The 18,196-nt window shown below is 34.0% G+C and overlaps 1 protein-coding gene across 13 annotated transcripts in view; it reads right to left on the minus strand.

Moving 5' to 3' along the window:
- LOC128991840 (CAP-Gly domain-containing linker protein 1-like) overlaps nt 1-18,196 on the minus strand; it is a 71,959-nt gene that overhangs the window by 22,017 nt on the left and 31,746 nt on the right. For 4 of the 13 annotated variants that reach the window (XM_054415053.1, XM_054415069.1, XM_054415060.1 and 1 more), the window contains 9 exons: nt 17,440-17,493; nt 16,304-16,381; nt 13,390-13,458; nt 11,421-11,492; nt 9,002-9,154; nt 8,163-8,333; nt 7,382-7,547; nt 6,810-6,999; nt 3,753-3,809 (listed from right to left, as the gene is read on the minus strand). In XM_054415053.1, the coding sequence (XP_054271028.1) occupies nt 3,753-3,809; nt 6,810-6,999; nt 7,382-7,547; nt 8,163-8,333; nt 9,002-9,154; nt 11,421-11,492; nt 13,390-13,458; nt 16,304-16,381; nt 17,440-17,493 (1,010 nt within the window). Of the gene's footprint in view, nt 1-3,752; nt 3,810-6,809; nt 7,000-7,381; nt 7,548-8,162; nt 8,334-9,001; nt 9,155-11,420; nt 11,493-13,389; nt 13,459-14,539; nt 14,573-16,303; nt 16,382-17,439; nt 17,494-18,196 lie in introns of all 13 variants that reach the window. The other 9 variants (XM_054415087.1, XM_054415124.1, XM_054415106.1 and 6 more) reach the window with 7 other exon arrangements.

Raw genomic sequence — 18,196 nt, forward strand, 5'->3', positions numbered from 1 at the left:
TATGGGGAATTACGATGTACATTGATTCAATGAGGGTGTTATAATTATCAAGGATATTGGAACTGATAACGGGATAGATAATAAACATAGACAATTAATTACGTCACTAGCTTTACTAGCGTTTTTACTTTTTAAATTCCTTCAACATGTGACCAGTTCTTTTGTTCAAATGAATATTATTTTTTTTGACTCAGCTGTTTACAAAACAAACTAATATGTTGTTGTGTTTACTTTTCGTTGTTTAAACTTATTTATTTAGCAATTGGTGCAGTGAAATTGACATAAAGGATGTGTGTGGACGATTCGTTTAATGATGTCAGGACACCAACGTTATAATTATGTGTACTGTGAATTTTATTGGATGTTTTCGTTTTATTTTAGGGAGTTTCAACTCAGACCTACTGGAAATTGTGTATAGTATGAGTAATTGTATTGTGGTAATATTGATTATGGAAGAGGTAGGTATGCGATGGAAGGTGATATCATTAACTAGGCCTATACACTTCTCAATTGATAATTACTCATTCTACTGTAGGCTGCAATAAAAATTTTCTTTATACGTGTAAACTAGCTGTTCTGAATTATAGGCCTAAACCGTTTTAACTGACTACTCCCGTACGTAGGACGGGCTTACACCTCGTTTTAGTAAAAATACTTTAATCATACAAGTTGAAATTTGCTTTGTGAATAGTTTTGCTGCGACAGGGTATTTTATTTGTAGACCCGAGTTATGACTTGTAGTGGTTTTTAACTTGAAGTTGAATGGCTGAGTGGTCAATAGTCTAGGTAGAACATTTGAGGTATCAGATTCAAGTCCCCAACTTGGAGGGGTTAATTACAAAAATTTAAAAATGCTGTTTTAATAAAACAGTACTATTGAGTACTGGTTTTCTAAAAAAAAACTCTTTATTATGGTTGTTATTAGAACAATCTCATACCCGACGTTAATAAACAAACTTATATTTTGGTAAAGTTTTAAAGCTGAATCTGTGCAAGCAAGTTGCGTTGGCTGAGTATAACTGTTTACAAAGAGGACAGTATACTCATCTATTTACTTATTTAATACGCAAGCAGGTTTTTTGTCACAATTACTCTTCCGAAACTACTGAACCGATTTACATGTTTCTGGTGTCATTGGAAATAGCCTAACGTGAAGTTGTGCAGGAAACTTTCTTTTTAGGGAAATAATTAGAGAGTGAGGCCCTGGTACCCTTTAAAGTTTTGTATTTCTCCATAAGATTAGCATGGGAAACAAAAAAATTTTTATAAAACTCCAGCTGTTGTCAGAAATTAAAAATGAGAAGAAAAACCTATGTAAATTGTAAACCGTCAATAATTTTGCTAATTTAATAGTATGAAATGAAATATTCACTATTTGAATTTGGGTTTGCATAAATATTACAATGGAAAAAAGCGAGAGAGCTGATTTACATTACTCCTAATATACTGAAAAAGAAAAATGAGTTAACAACACTGTGCTGCATTTCTTAGTAATCATTGAACGAGCCGATTTTCAACTATGGAAACATAGGAAAGTTATATAACACCACCAAGGTGAAGAAATAGAAATAATGTTAAGAAGAAACGGTATCAGCTTTTGAAAAGTGATAAGATATTTATAAGAAATGTTGATTCTATCGATCTCTTATGTACATCTTAAAAATGTTATAATCTTTGAGTAGAATCTTTTAAAGTAATCAGAAATTATGACTGTTATTTGTATTAAAATAACGCCTATATATATAGCAATTGCTCGAATTCGAGCAGCAGGGACACTAGTATGCGTAAAAACGGCGACGACGCAAAGATAGAATAGAATCAACCGAGAGGAGGGGAAATATCGATCGATGGCTGTGGTGGGAGAGCCGACGACAGGTTGAGCCGTTGGCCGCATGGCCGCGCCACTGCACGGCGCCTTGAAGAGCGCTTGCAAGCCTTTCGAGTCTGCGTGATTACATAGTTATCATTCAACTTTTTAGTAAACTAATTCCAGGTTCTTGTTTTTAAGAATCTATTGCACGTCTCCCGTTTTTTATTTTTTCTCTAAAAATTATTTTTATGTATTAAAACTCATGATAAAGAACGCCTCTTTTTACATTTTCCACCAACCTTTGAGCCCAAAATTTTTTAAAGTATCAAAATTTTAAAAAACGGGAAACCTACAATAACATTTGACGGAAAATATGACACCAAGATCTTTTAAATCGGTTCACAATTGGGGCTACAATCAGGAAGAACTAAAACCCTTACATTTGCGCGCGCCAGACGGGTAGAGCGCACCCTTAATGCTATCGCTTACAATGCAGGCAACTTAAACCGATTACTTCTTCCACTTTGTATCCAACTGTAAATAAATCTACACCAAGATTTCAAAGTTTTTATTTCTTAAGAGTAGAACAAGTTTTTTAAATAAATTATATTTTACAAAGTGTAATTAACATAAATTAATTAAGAACTAAAAACGAAAAACACTTACAAAACTAAACATCACAATCATCCGAACTGGAGTGCACAAGCAAAACTAACTAGATGAAAATGACAACCATAATTGAGGTTAACAATAAAACAAGTAATGTAGAGTTAATGTTAAAGAAGTAGAAGGTGTTTGGTGTTCAGTAGAAGTCCGTTTCCCAGTCTGGGTAGTAATATTTTACGACCACTTTCTTCGTGACCTGAACACAGACTCGGCCGTTAATATCTCGGTCAAAGGTTAGGTTAGTGTCGTTAATGCCGTCACCGCAGTCTTAGGCGTTAGACCGTTATCAGCGCATTAGATTTTGTTATCAGGTAGTTGTCCGTAAATAGCCAGTGCCAGTTTATTTACCAACAAATTAATCGACATTTCCTTGAGTTATCTTAACTTCCTAAACTCCCACGTGTAAAAATATATTTTTTGGGGATAAAGGTAGTTAAGGAAACTATTAACTGTAGTAACCTATAGTGTTATTTATTAATTAAGTGATCAGTTAAATAGTGATGTTAAATCAATTTGTAACACTTATCCAAACTGTTCATAAATTATTAACAGTTTAAATTAAATAGGATAAAATAATTTTGAAACAAAAATTACGTTTCACAGAATTTGAAGGAAACAACACTAATAATAATTAATATTCCCTCGCCCCAATAAATTTCTGAGTTAGGCTCAATTTACGTGGTACTGTAACTGATTTAAAAGGTTATACCAGCTATCTATATTGGCGTAGAAAAGTCCTCATGAAAAATATGTTTTGATATTTATACATAAAAAAGATGCATAAATATGAAGAATAGTAGTTTTTACTATTAATACAACTAGACATTCAATCCTATGATAATTTGTTGCCGGTTTTTATCAAAATCGTTGTAGTTGATGTGAGCCACTGACAAATTGTGCTGATCTAAATCACTGATATCTGTTGAATAAACAAGCTTTTTTACCGATTCAAACTAATGGAACGACTTGTTATAAGCTACAAAAAATAAGGTACAAAATAGTATTTTAGACACTAGCGCATTCTGTGACTAGCTCACACAACTACATTCTTTTTTAATGAAAAATTGGTGACAGCTGGTCCATATGGGTGGGATGTCTACTTCTGTATCCAATAGTCAATGAAAGTAGTGTTATTGTCAAGTAGTGTTAAAAGTGAACATTTTGAGATCCTTAAATATTGGATTTGTAATGAAAGTTATACTTATTAAGAGGTAAACTTTTGAACCATGTCAGCATGCTCTCCTTAACTAAATAACAGATAACAAACAATAGCTACCTCGGCATTGCTGGAGACCGCGGAGGGTTTGCTGGGAGTGCTCGGTCTGCTCAGCCTCTGCGGAACAACAAAACACATTGTCAAACAAGTTTCTCTACTATAAAAGTTCAACCTTGAGCTTCAATGGTCGATATATCGGTCCAAGGAACACAACCAAATTTACACTTACACCTATTTATGTTTAACCATAGACAAAAAGAATCAAATATAGACCGACAGCAGTGCTGTGGTTAGCATGTACCCTAGGAATGCCGCACACCGCTGCAGTGTCTACTGGTAGCATACGGCGAGGAGCCGACGACGGCAGCAAATCGAACACCGAGCATGCTCTAGCGGCACATCTCGGAACTATCCTTTGACAGTCTATATTTATTCAATTTGTCTATGGTAAACCTTTTCACTATTGATAAAACTAGTAAATCCATTTTTAAGTTATCGCTAGTTTCTGAATACAAATGGACGTAGTTAAATTAAGCCACTGACAGATTGCACTGATAAACAAAAAATAAGGTAGAAAATAGTTTTTAACGATAAGCATAACATTTTAAATGTTTTGTAATCTGGTAAACTCATAAAGTCATACAAGTTATCTGGTAAAAAAAACCAAAGAAACTACCAAAATAATTATCGTAAACTAAGAACAATTTTCTATTTTTGAATTTTGATGCTAATATATATATATATTTTTTTTTAATTACTGATAAAGATGACTGTATATTGTCTACTAATATATAAGAAATATCTTTAAACTTTTTTTTTAATTCCCAAGAATCTTTGGAGGATTATTGGGCAAAGAAGTAAATTAGTTGAGGTATGTGATCAATTATAAAATTAAGACACTTACTTAAGATTGTCAAAACTTTCTTACAACTACTCATGTACTACTGTAAATAAATTAGAGTGAAAAATCATGCATCTACAGTTCAAACAGTGCATCAAACAACAAAACTTAAAACATAGTATTAAAATAAACAGAACCAACCAAAGAGCTAATAAAAATAAAAGCATGCTGATAATGGTTTTGCAAGGTAAGAACTACATAAAAATAAATACAACTATTAATGTGAGAATTATTTGTTACATACAGCAAGTATTAATATGCAAGTAAATGGAGAAAAAACGCAACTAAATAGACAGGAAAAACATGTTACTTATAAGAAAAGTATGTGTGCTAAGGGTATATTAGTAAAATAAAAAAGAAATCTAAGGAAATGTAAGTCATAAATTGATTACTTATCAAAGCTAATGAGTTTAAGTTAACATTTAAAGTTTGTAGGCCCTAATTTAAAGAAATTTAGGAAAAAAGACAACCAGTTTAAACTGTGGGAGTGCGTCCAGCAAATCAGGAAAATAAAATCCAAGTACAATTCCAAGTTAAATTTTAAAGGTTAAAACTTGCTCTTAAATAGAAAAAAAACTAATTTGTAAATAAATGCCTTTGTATATACATAAAAAAAGCTTAAAGAATCTAACCTAAATAACCTTCAATTCAAAAATAAAAATATTGATAAAAACATCCTTTTGTAAACATTAGATAATTTCGTATTAGATTATGATATAATTTTGGTTCATTGCCGTTAGTATGTACATTATTGATAATCAAATTGAATTTTTTTTTAATCTACATTAAAATTCTGTTCAAATCCAAGTGCAAATAGTATTAATTACTTCAAGGAATGTATTGTGAAAACTAAAAATATAATCTCACTATTTATTTTATTTTTAATATATTAGAAAACTTGAAGCAGAATTGATTTTTAAAACTAATACTAGAATCAGAGCAACATACGATTGTGGCAACACCCGTGATTCTCTCTCCCAATTGCGGAAACTTTGTGATCATTTACGTTATCTTCTTACAACACACAATGACTTTAACTATCTACAGAACGCGGAATGAATCCTGGACCGTAAACATTGGCCAATCCAAATTCCTCAGTCCCATACAAAGTTTATGTATCATTCCTGGATCGCCATCAGCTGGACACCCTGTACATTGACTGTAGGTTTAATATAATTTCCAATTAAGTAATTAATAAGTGCATTCTACAAATTAAAGAAATTAAATTTAACGTGGATGTTAACAGTGCTGTAAGTAACTTAGAGAGAAGAAGAAGTGCAAACCATGCCATGTTCTATTCAATGTGTAAACATTGACACTTAGCTCTGTGACTGGTCTCCTGGTATAACATGTTCACTTTCTCACACACACTCACACACTGCAGGGTAAAAGAAAACAAAAATATATTTCTTCTGTTAGTAAAACCGCAGAGTTTGATTGCGATTACGCCTAATTCATAGATAAACATTGTATTTGGAAAATACATACGAATAACAAGGAGTTACTGTGTCATGAACCAGAGCTAAGCTCAAAGCTAGAATATGTTTCCCATCAAGTTATATTTGATATTTTAAATGCAGAAACATAAAACCTTAGGAGTTGAAGTGTGATCTCATCACGTTTCAGTCAATGATAGAAATAACATAAATTAGTAACTCCACACAATTCTTGACGTCTTTTAAATAGAGTGAGAAGTTTTTGAAGAAGGAAGAAGTATTTTTTAAGTCGGTAATAATATTTTGCGTCGTTACATCCTAAGACGTTAGGCCTAGAACCATTTTACACATTTCTTCAGACTAAGCCTAAAGAGATGCGGCATTTTCACGTAGCTAAAATCATTGGTGGTTGGCTAGATATGAAACTGGAACTTGTAGTCGTGCACTCTACCACAAAGACCAAGTAGCTCTCCTATCTATGTATACATATTAAATTATTTAGAATGGCGAACTGGCAATCAAATTAGAACTCTTCCCTCATCCCTTTTGTCATTTTTTCTTCTCAAAATTGTGGTTGTAACTCATTTAATACAACTACGTAATAGACCTACGTATTTAGGACAGGGTGGGGGAATTTTCGGTCTCTTAAACTACCTTTTCTACAAGCCATCCTAATTAACACTATTTTCACAACATGATGTTTATCCAAAGTAACAAATGTCTCATACCCTGCAGTGGCCGTTGGGTGAGAAGGTGTATCCGACACTATAGGAGACCTACCTGAAGACTGTTGACCCCCAGTCTTACCCTGGACGCTGTCGAGGCAGTAGAGGTGATGCTGTCCTTGGTGGTCTGACGTGTGGGGCCCGGGGGATGCATGGCACAGCTGGGACGTCTGTTGGGCGACGGAGACAGAGACACCTTGGCAACCGGCGCAAACAGACCGTACTTGTTCTGGCACGAGAAATACCTGCAAGTCACTATCATGATCACCAGCTGTACCGATGAAATATTTGCTTTACGACACAAAATGTACATAAAGGGGCTTACATCTGCAAACAATATTCCTTTGTTTCTGTAGTGGCAACTAGTTTCAACTAGAACCGAAAGTAGTTGCCACTATAGCAATCAAGGATTACTATATGTAGGTATTGCTAACAATTTTAAGTATAACACTTATTTTACAAAATTGTGTGTAAGACTAACCACAAGGTTGTGTGTAAGACTACTTTATGGTTTATGCTTATACATAAATAATTTCACATTGAAAACTACAAAGCGGATATTACACAAACAAAGCCAGGGGGTAGAAGCTAGTAAAATATGGTAACCAAATGTATATTTTCATTTACCTCCTGCCTTGTACAGAGCCATCGTTTTTACCGACAGGATCGTCGAGTTCGACACCGCACCACTCCCCTGTGGCAAAGTCTGTCAGTCCGATGTACCTCAACATCCCTGTCTTGCTGCCTGTAGAGCTCATCACTATTACTCGGTCACCCAGCCTCAGGTCCCTGTCTGGACAGTCATATCTACTATTATTCTAAAGCTCGAAAAGAATTGTCTTGCTTCCAAATCTAGAACTTTACGTTAATCTCTGAGTACAAGAGCGGTACGTAACTTCTAGTCAGTTAAATGAAAACCAATAACCTTGAACCTCACAACACTGGAAGTCAGCATACCTTGAAATTTGTTTTGTACAGCCTATCTTGCTGATCAACCAATTCACAAATTACTCCTGTGCTCATAACCTTAGGTTCATACACCACACAACATTCCCGATGAAATGCTTCAGCCAAATAATGACATTAAAAATCTTACAAGCTCAAACCTCAAACATGGCAGGGTGTTTAGTTGTATCCCACATTTTTTAATGCTGCAAAACCGAAATAAACGACCACTCAACGACTTAACCCTCACTTGACCACAGGTAGATGACTACTTGACCACAGGTAGATGACTACTTGACCACAGGTAGATGACTACTGATCTACAGCGCACGTCTCTACAAAAATATTGGCTCCAGCCTCACTACTTCCGGCACACTGACCAAACGGAGGTTAGTTTCTGAACGGTCCTCGTAATACCAATAATTCAATCTGAGTCTAAATTAGTTTATTACAGAACACTTACGGCTGCCAGTAGAGGAGGGAGGTCGACTGGGGGGAGAGGTCGGGAGAAAGCTGTGATCCTCTCCCCCCTCCGACAGTGCGACTCTGGTGAGCCGAGTGAGTCGAGAGAAGACACCTCGCTTGGCGTCACACTGGAAGTAGCGGATGTTGGCCACAGATCCATCGTTCTTGCCTAGGAACACACACTCATGGTGGTCACAATTGTTGTGTATGATTTTACAGGTTTTCATTATTTAGAAATGTTGTACCTGTGACAGCCAAATATACTGTTTCAAATGTAAATGTACGTAGGCTGTATAATGTTAGATAAAGTAAAAAAAATAACTTTTTGGCCACGTTTTCATTAACTTCCCACGTATGAAATCAGTCCCAAAAACAGCAGTTTGACGTCTGCTTAATCTATTATCTGCTGAATACGCCAGCTTATTCTAATTATTTTTAGTTACCGTATTGAACACTTTATTTCATAAACATAATTAATCATCAGGGTAGCAAAATTTACACAAAACTTAATTCTGAAGATGGAATTTGAACAAAATAATTAAGTAAGTGGTTATAAACTAAAAACATAAGCCCTTAGAGAATTTGTCATCAATGACTGTTGAGCCCAAAGCTTGGGGTGTGATTTTAAATGATTTTATTGTTTGTTCAGGTTCATAGTAGTAGGGCAAAAAATATTGTAAGTCACCAGTACAAAATTTTTTAACCATACTTGTATGGTAATGGTAATCCTGACCCGAGCAACATTTGTCCAGCGAACACATATTTTCTATACTAGCAACGTAATATACTTTCCATCATCTGAGATTGCTTTACTGACACTTAATACAAAGACAGTACCTATTGGCAGGTCCAGTACGACGCCAGCCCACTCCCCGGGGGCGAACTGCGTCTCTCCGATGTAGGCGATGATGCCAGGCTTGGTACCGCCCACCCACACTCTGTCTCCGATCTTGAAACTGTCCGTGTCCTCCGTCAGCACCACACTCGAGTCTGTCAACACCACAGGTTAACATGTTAAAACACATTATCCACTTTGATGATTGGTGGGATTCAAACACGGAACCTCGGGGAGCGAAGGTCCATGCCAAGTTAATGGTTATCATTCCTGATGGGTTGTTCTTAGATTCACTGTAGCAGTACAACCTCAGCAATCCACACTTAATTAATACAAACTTCACTTTTAATCACTCGCCTTTTAATATTCCATACAGTTGAGTTCGGATAGCCCCACAGTAACCTACACAGTTTTAAGTGCTTCAGTAGAATTTAGAATGCACTATTCAAGCTTTTTTTCTCTTTAAGACGTTTCCATATACAGAGGATGATAAAAAAATCTTGGGATAGTACTGGCCTTTCTTCATATTAAGTTTATTTCAATCCAGACTTTTAATTGAATCCCTAACTAGTACTGATTGTCGAGGGTTTACTGTACAAGGAAATCCAGATATCCATTAAATTGGTTCGCATTTTATACCTAGACAATCAATTTATTTCTCAAGACCCATCCTATACAAGTGTTACAAATATTCACTCTTTCTATCAAAAGTAAGAATACAGGTTTAGAAACTTCTATTCTTACTATTTAGGCTTGATAGAAAATGGAGAGATTAAGGCGTATGTAAAACAATCAAACAAATTGGCCTTTGAACATCTTTTAAGGTTGTAGTAATATATTACCACTAATATTATTGAGGATAAAACATTTTTATGAGATGTTTGATGGATGCTGACACAACCACATGAATTTCCAGTGTTGACATTTGGTTTGTGTGTCCGAAAAATGTAAACAATGATACAATATTTCTTGTAGTCCTTTTGTTTTTGGATGAATACTGGTGAGTTCAACTTGGAAACTTGCCAAGCTACTAAACAATGGCACATCAAATCAATCTTCCAATTTAGAAAAACGTCTAAACGTGTAGAATTAGATAGATTTAACTGTAAAGTAAAAATATTCGTTTAAGGAATATTAAGAGGACACTCGTAAGAGGAGCATGCTCTTTGATTCCCCCTCATGCAGCATGCAAGGTAAAAGGTGCAGTTATATACCTACCTTGGTTTTAACCAACTCCAGTCCCTTCAGCAGTCAATGGTTACAAAGCTATGCTAACTTATTTTAATTTGCATCAGTATAAATCTTTGATGACTTAACTATACATTTAGCATACTAAAACAGTCCAACTTTAAATTGAATGTGAGAATCAATTAAAGGTAGCCTATCGGAGAAGTCGGTCACAACAAAGGTGTGGCAAAGGAAAACTAATTAAAAAATAAATAATACAAAACATCCGTGTGAAATTGATAAAATTGACACAAAAACTACTTACTCTTGCCTTTAGAACGTTGAGGTTTACTCATGGTTGAGTGAGGTGAAGGAATATACTGAGATACTTTATGAACTATGAGTCGTCTGCCTTGAACATTCACACTTCAGTGCTTCAAGTATCGGCTAACACTTGCCTCAATGTAGACTAGTAAATACAATACCACACACACTGTAATATTGCCAGGAACGCAAATCGCAAAACAAGCAACAAAAAGTCGTAGTTTATAAATCTGTATATTTTTTACCCAAATGAAAGTTTACATTAGTCGAGAAACAGAAACTAATACAGTGTTGTGTTTCTGTTCAAACAAGGAGGTAGGATTGGGAAGAAGACAGTGTAAGCGTGACTGTTCTTCAAGAGAAACATTGTTTTTCATTTACATAAAACATTAAAATTGCAGGTAGTCACAATAATAATTAATGAAACATAAAACAGCTGATAAAATCTAAAACAAATATAGTAAAAAAAGGGTTTAAAGCTAATTAAGTTGTGAGGAATGGAAATTACGTTGAATTACAACCAACACCAACATATTCTATAAAACAGAGTTATTGTGTTTAGACAAATCGTAGTAACAACCAACTAAAGATGGTCTGAAATTACATTTCCACATTTGTAGTCAATCTAAAGAAAGCATTATTTCAGTGTTAATAGTCAGTCATGACGTAGTTAGTTGGATGGTATTGACGGAGGAAGTCAGTTTGAATAGTGATGGTAGGTTTCAGTGTTAATTGAGGAAGGTTGACGCCAGAGTTAACAAAGGTGATTGGATGTTATTGTTAAGGGAGGTATTTTGCCGTCAGTGTTAACGGAGGTAAGTGGACGCCAACGTTTACGGAGGTAATTTTATGTCAGTGTTAACAGAGTTATTTTGCCGTCAGTGTTAACGGAGGTAGTTGTGGTAGTTGGATGCCAGTGGTGTTCTGTACCTGATGTTCTGCGCACACCGGCCTCGCTGAGTCTGCGTAGGTCTCCCCACAAAGAGTCAGATCCTGAGCCCACTGCATGCAACACGACACAACACAAACATACACATACACCAGCCAACAACGCTAGCAAACACGTTTCAAACTAACAACAGTTTTTATTCTTTCCCACAGTAGTTCAAATGGTCAAAAAACCAAACTTAATTTTTGTTTTACCACTATCAATTTGGATTTATGTTCAATCAGATGTAATAATTATATTAATTTAAAATGTATAAATAATCATGAGGACATCACAAGAGCGATTAAATAGTTTTCTATCAAGTATCTAGTAAATATGTGGCAAAAATAATGTACTAAACTAATTCAAATCATCATTCCTCCCTGAAAGGTCTAGTTGTCAGTTGATAAAAAAAAACAGATAACAGTTGAATAATTAATTGTCTTTCAAACACCAAGTTATAAAAGAGGTTGAAAACAATTCTTCTTGTTTTGAAGCACTTATTATTATTTTTTATGGAAATCAATACTCATACAATATCAACCACTTTAAAAATATAAAAATGTATCAATGATGAGTTAAACAGTTGTTACAGAAAATGAAAAACACTTATATTTCAGGAATTGAAACTTATTTTTAGTCTCTCTTTTGCTGAGGCGCATTTGATTGCCCAAAAGTTCGGAAACAAAATTTAATAATTTCTAGCACAATCTAATTGATTTTGTTATTTATATCTCATCAAAATTATATTAGACATCCAAATTTGTTTAAAGTCAGTATTAAATTTTCTAAAATTGATAAGATAATGTTTCCTTCTCTGTTTAGTTTATTAGAACTTTTAATTAGGGGACCAAACTATTACTGACACATTATATGAAGATGTAATTTTGATTTTTAGTTTATTTCAGCCCTATAAAATTAGGCTATGGAATGTGCATCCAATTACAATAATCCAATCAGTTAAGAGAATCCCAACTTTCAACCAACTGTAAAAGTTGTATCTAACTGTAAATTGGATCTAAATGTAGGCCTAACCTAAATGCGGTGAATAAGAAGAAGATTGGTCCCACTCAAATCATCCCACGGAAACAAAAACTGTCAGAAACCAGTTGTGTGCCAACAGACAGGTTCCGCTCCCACCGTACCACAACCACGGTTGCTGGTTGTGATACGGTTGTCAACCAGAACCAGTGTATCACACCAAGTGGTTTATCATCTGTCTGGTTTTCATGGAGTCTTTCATTTAGTTATTGACATTTTTCTACTTGAATACACTAAGGATTTTGATACAATAGTATTATTTTTACCATGAATCATGACATAATTTTATAACACTAATATATATTTAAAGCTGAATGAGACATATTATATTATCTCTCTCTGCGATTTGTTGGCTGAGAACATGTGTGATAAGCATGCAAATATAACAAATTGCTGTCAGAGGTGAAAAACAGTGCAACAAACAAACTGAACAGACAAACAGTGAAAGACACAGGATAGCTTACAAAGGAAAAGTGGACCAAATAACAAATATGAAACATTGATACCTATTTATGGAAATGGAGACCTTTAACAAGACTTTTAGTATGTTGATGTCTTTGGGTGGAAATTGGTACCAAAGTAAAAAGAGCCCTTTAACTATTTTATGAACTACTGGGTAGATTATCTTATCAAATCAATGAATATTTTTAAAATTTGTAACGAAGCCAAATGTTTGACAATTTATTTTATTACACAATCAACAATTTAAAGAGTACTAGTACAGTATAACTATAGTAGGTAGAGTAAATATGAAAATTTTTATGATTTACATAACATTAAAACGTTGACTACTAAAAGGTTTGTAAACCCACAAACCATTAAAGTCTTTTCTAAAAAAAAAATAATAAAATGATAATTGGACAGCCCAGTAAGACAGTATCAATAAGTCACTGCTGACATTGTGTGTTGTACCTAACGTGTCATACTCACGTGAACTCTTACGATCACTTGCGATGCTAGCCCTGCGTCCGCTGCCCACCGAGCCGTCGTCAGTATCATCTACACACACACTACATACTACACACTACACAACAACACAGAAACACAGACACATGCTACACAATACACAAACAATACAGCAATCAACTACTATGTGCTTACATTTTGAAAATAAATAACTCAAGGTCCATCAAAAAGTTAAGTCGAGATTCACTGTATTGTATTTATGATGGTATTTAACTTCCCGATATTAAAATGGTGTAAATCCCTGCTTTATGATAATCCTTAAAACTGCCTAACAGCATCTAGCTGTGGCACAAAGTTTGTGCCAACTTTAAGCTGTATTATAAATTATTAGAAAATATTAAAATTGTTATCATAGTAATCATGCTCTTCTGAAGACTGTCGATTAAACAAATTTACATCGTTTAACAGTACTAAGTTGAAGTCAGTCAAACATAAACTACACAAAAATGTGAACATTTTCAAATCCACTGGTCTTCAAAAAAGGAAGAATAGCAACAATACGTTCATGTACAGCCTGAAGATGACGCCAACTTCGTGCCAAAGCTATGCTGTAAGCAATTTTAAGGATTATCATACAACAATTATATACACCATTTTGGTATTGTTTTTTTACATCAATAAATTAAATTTTAAAAAATCCAACCCATTATGAAATTAATAACACAGTAGTAATATGATTATCTAACATCCCAGTCTGATTGAAAAAGAAGGTATACATTTTACAAGAAAAATGAAACTACTTAAAAATAAAGTTATAAAAAAGACATAGTTTTCCCTATGATAGAGTTAGAGGTGACTCGAACAGTGCATTACATGCAGTGACATTCATTTGACACAAACAATGAAATCCAGAAACGCTCCAAAAAACTGTCACTTGGGTGGGGGATTATTATAGTGTGTAGGTGAAGGAAGTGTAGGTAAGTATTTTGAAAGTTTAAATACAACCTTTCATGTGCCATGAAATGATTTTAATAATCTAAAAATCCTAAAATATTAAAAAAAGTGTGACAATTTAATCTCCACAGTGTGTTTTTATTTTGACAAAAGATGCAAGTAATAACAAATTATTTTCTTTATTATTTTTTTAATATAAAATGTTGCTGCATGATTCTACCTTTACGAGCAGGTTGGCTCAGATTGAATCTGACTGAAATAAAAGAAACATAAGATAATCTCATCCTGGAGGATAATCTACAAAAAACCACAACTTAACAAAAACCTGTTAAAACTACAAATATTTTACCTTAATCATCTACTTTGCTGTAGTGTATTAAATCTATCAATCTCTGTAGTAAATAAGTAATGCTAAAATTGCTCAAACTGTTGGGGGACTTGCCTCTGAAAATTTTTTAAAAAAATTAACAAGTTTAAAATCCTTGTCTTTCTGTTTGCATTCCACGAACGTTGCACAGACAAAACCCGTTACAACAAATCACATTAATGAACAGAAAATATTGAAACAGAATTATGTTAAATCGTAAACCTGTATCATTACCATTACCACGCCTCACCAACGCAAGATTGTATGTAAATTGAATGCAAAGCTTAATTAGATTAACTTACAAGAATGATTGGGCCAGGTGACACAGTTTGCATATTGATCAGTCAATTAACTCTTACAACCAAAGTGTTTATTTTGCGAACCCTCGATGGCGAATTTAAATTAAAACGTGAAATTTAATGAAGATTAACACTATAGCGCATGTTTGATGTGAAATTTTACGAGATTTGATTTTCCCTACACGGATTAGTCTGTTCCAAAAAAAGTGTGATTAACTTCTTGATCAGCATCGTACGTGTTATTAAATTAACTGAAAAAAACAAAAAGATATATGATTAATAACACTTATACTGTTAACTCACAAGACGGTAAATACATACAAAAGATGGTAAGGGGTAATCGATTTTGATTGGACACTCCCATCATCATCAGACCTAATAGGCAAATGACAAATACCTAGGTCATTTGCCTATTGGGTCTGATGATGATTGGAGTATCCAATCAAAATTGATCACCACTAACCATATTTTATAGTCTTGCAAGTCCAAGTTTAAATAAATACATGCAATAAACTGTATGTTTATATATTTTTTTAATAAAATAGCTAGGATTTAATGGTGTATTGTAATCCTTATTTTTATTTGTGTTTGTTTCTACATGATTTCAATACAAGAGTTTATTTTTAAACCTTTGAAGTCAATGGTTATAGAAAATTTTATGGTGAATGTGTGTAGCTTTTATATAGTTAGAAACAGTTGTTCCTCACATTAAAAACTAATTTATAATAATGATTTAATGTAAAAAAAAAATTTCATCTTCTAATTACTGTATAGTCATATTCAAAAGGAATCATATTCAATATTTTACAAACTTTTAACAGACTTTATCTGTGTAAATAGTTAAATAACAACTAAATTACATAAATTATACCCTTAGCAATATAGGAGTGCCCCTGAACACCGATAAAAATACATAATTCTATGTTCAGAGCCATCCCCATATTAGGGCACAATTTTAACCCATCGTTCAGTAGAATTATTATGTATTTACGTGGACATCTCGTTGAACCTGAGGGTTTAGCAGATTTGCCACAGGAAAGTTGTGTCATCTAAAACCAGTAGTTTACAAGATGTTTTTATCTTTAAGAAAGTAACGACATACGAGATAATCAGTGAAGTAAAATTATTGATATTTAACTTGATCTCTTCTAAAACTTAAACCGATGGATTTCAGTGACAATAAATGATAAGTTATCCAAGGTGAACTGTTCAACGGTTAACGCACACTAAAAGAATACTCCCCAGCAAAATATTAAACACTAAATGTATATGTGGTGTGTTATCGTGCAACGACCAACACCCTCGTACAGGTACAGACTTGCCGAGTCTCGTCTCTGCAGATGCGTTCTCATCGTGGAAGTGTACAGGGCCGAGCAGAGCAGTGTCTCCACCGGGCCTGTCAAAACCACTGAGCTGTAATGAATATCTGGAGGTAGCACTAGTCCAAGAGCCATTCTGGAGATGGTTATGTTTAGTTCTAACATTAAGTTTTGCACACTGAAAAGGAAAACCCATCTAAAATGGCTGGCACCAATTTTTTATTCAAAAAGAACACAGTTGTGTGAGCCAGTCACAGATTGCGCTAGTGTCTAAAATTTCAATTTTCTACCTTATTTGTTGTCTCTGAGATAATTTATATGACATAAAAGATGCTAAATCTTACAATATCTATCAGTTTTCAACTCGCTTCAACTACGTCCATTTTGATAAAAAAGACTGGCAAAAACTTTAACATGGGGATGGAACGGCTAGCTCTATCAATAGTCAAAAGTTGTAGTCAATTAATGAACAGGGCGTAGCTTAAAGCTTATTTAATAAGTAGCCAATCAATGAGGCAAAATGTACTAATTTTTATTCCTTTTAGCGAATTTCCCATATAGGGAATACATAAAAGATGGTAAGTACGTTTTATATTGGCGGGGGTATTTTATTATTTTATATTTTTACCTTAAGTTGCACAGTTGCGTAACTTTTCAATTAACATGAAGCTAAATCTATGTCTCAAACTCGAATCACTTTTGATATTCAGCGCTGTCTCAGCGAGTACAAAATCAAAATTTTACATTCGGTAACGTCTGTATAGTACCTTATGAACCTCACAAACCAAACTAGTGCTACCTTCAGATATACTATCTAGCTCAGTGGTCAGAACATGTTCGACAACTAGGCTACCTCAATATTCCATGATGACAAATCTACCACTTACATTTAAAAACGCTAACGATAAAATCCAGCTACATAGTTCCAATATCAGAATTAAGTTGTAGTAAAGTCATACTAGATACAAACATTTTCAATTCAAAGCTTAAATCAATTTTACTTAAGAATAAAAATCCCTTAATTTTCGTTTTGATCAAAATTGGGATGACGAAAAAGTTATTTTTTATGGACATTTGTACTGGCTTGAACAGGTATATACCCTGTCTTTTGCATCTAAGGGTATAATCTACTCACCTAATGGATTCCTTTTTCTGTGTGTCGACGATCCATTACTGCTAGAGTCCCCACCTGGACAGACACACAACACAACATGCCGTTAGACAAACCACAGACACACAGACAATACACATAGACAAACTATAAGCTCTGACTCAAACATGTTAATACTATGTAAACCAAAATCAAAATGAATGAAGGCATAACATTGCAAGATCTTAGTATGTCTGAAAGCGAACCCACACCAGTTTTACTTACAATGCAGAGTTAAGTTCCATTTTGTGATATCAGATTGAGTATTGACAATGTCTTGATGTCTTTAAATTGTCATAAATGCTGCTTCAAGTATGGCGATTGAATAGTGATTTTTTACCAAATAAAATTTGTGTTGAAATTACAGCAATTAATAAATGTTAGCTTATTAACAGAAGTATGCCAAACGTTCATTGTCAAACTGAAGCACATAAAATGTAAGCATTTAAAATAAATAAACCTGTATTAATACTAAAGGTGCCACAATGCCTCAACATTGTATAACCTTACATAAACAACGCCTTCAAATGAGGAACGCAACCCGCTACACAGCTGTGCCACATTGTTTGCGGAACATTCATGAAGGCAATTATTAATGAGCACTATTCTTTTAACTAAGTTTTATATTGTAAATATGAAAAAATGAGTTATTTGTGTCAAAATTTGCCAAAATATTGTTAAAAATAAAACACAGCCTTCTTTGAAAATCTTAATCGTAGCCTAAATCGTTATGTTAAAAATT

This window comes from Macrosteles quadrilineatus, unplaced genomic scaffold (genome assembly GCF_028750875.1).
Source record: "Macrosteles quadrilineatus isolate MER2022 unplaced genomic scaffold, UCM_ALF_1.0 Scaffold_1__1_contigs__length_201487025, whole genome shotgun sequence".
Classification (NCBI taxonomy): Eukaryota; Metazoa; Arthropoda; class Insecta; order Hemiptera; family Cicadellidae; genus Macrosteles; species Macrosteles quadrilineatus.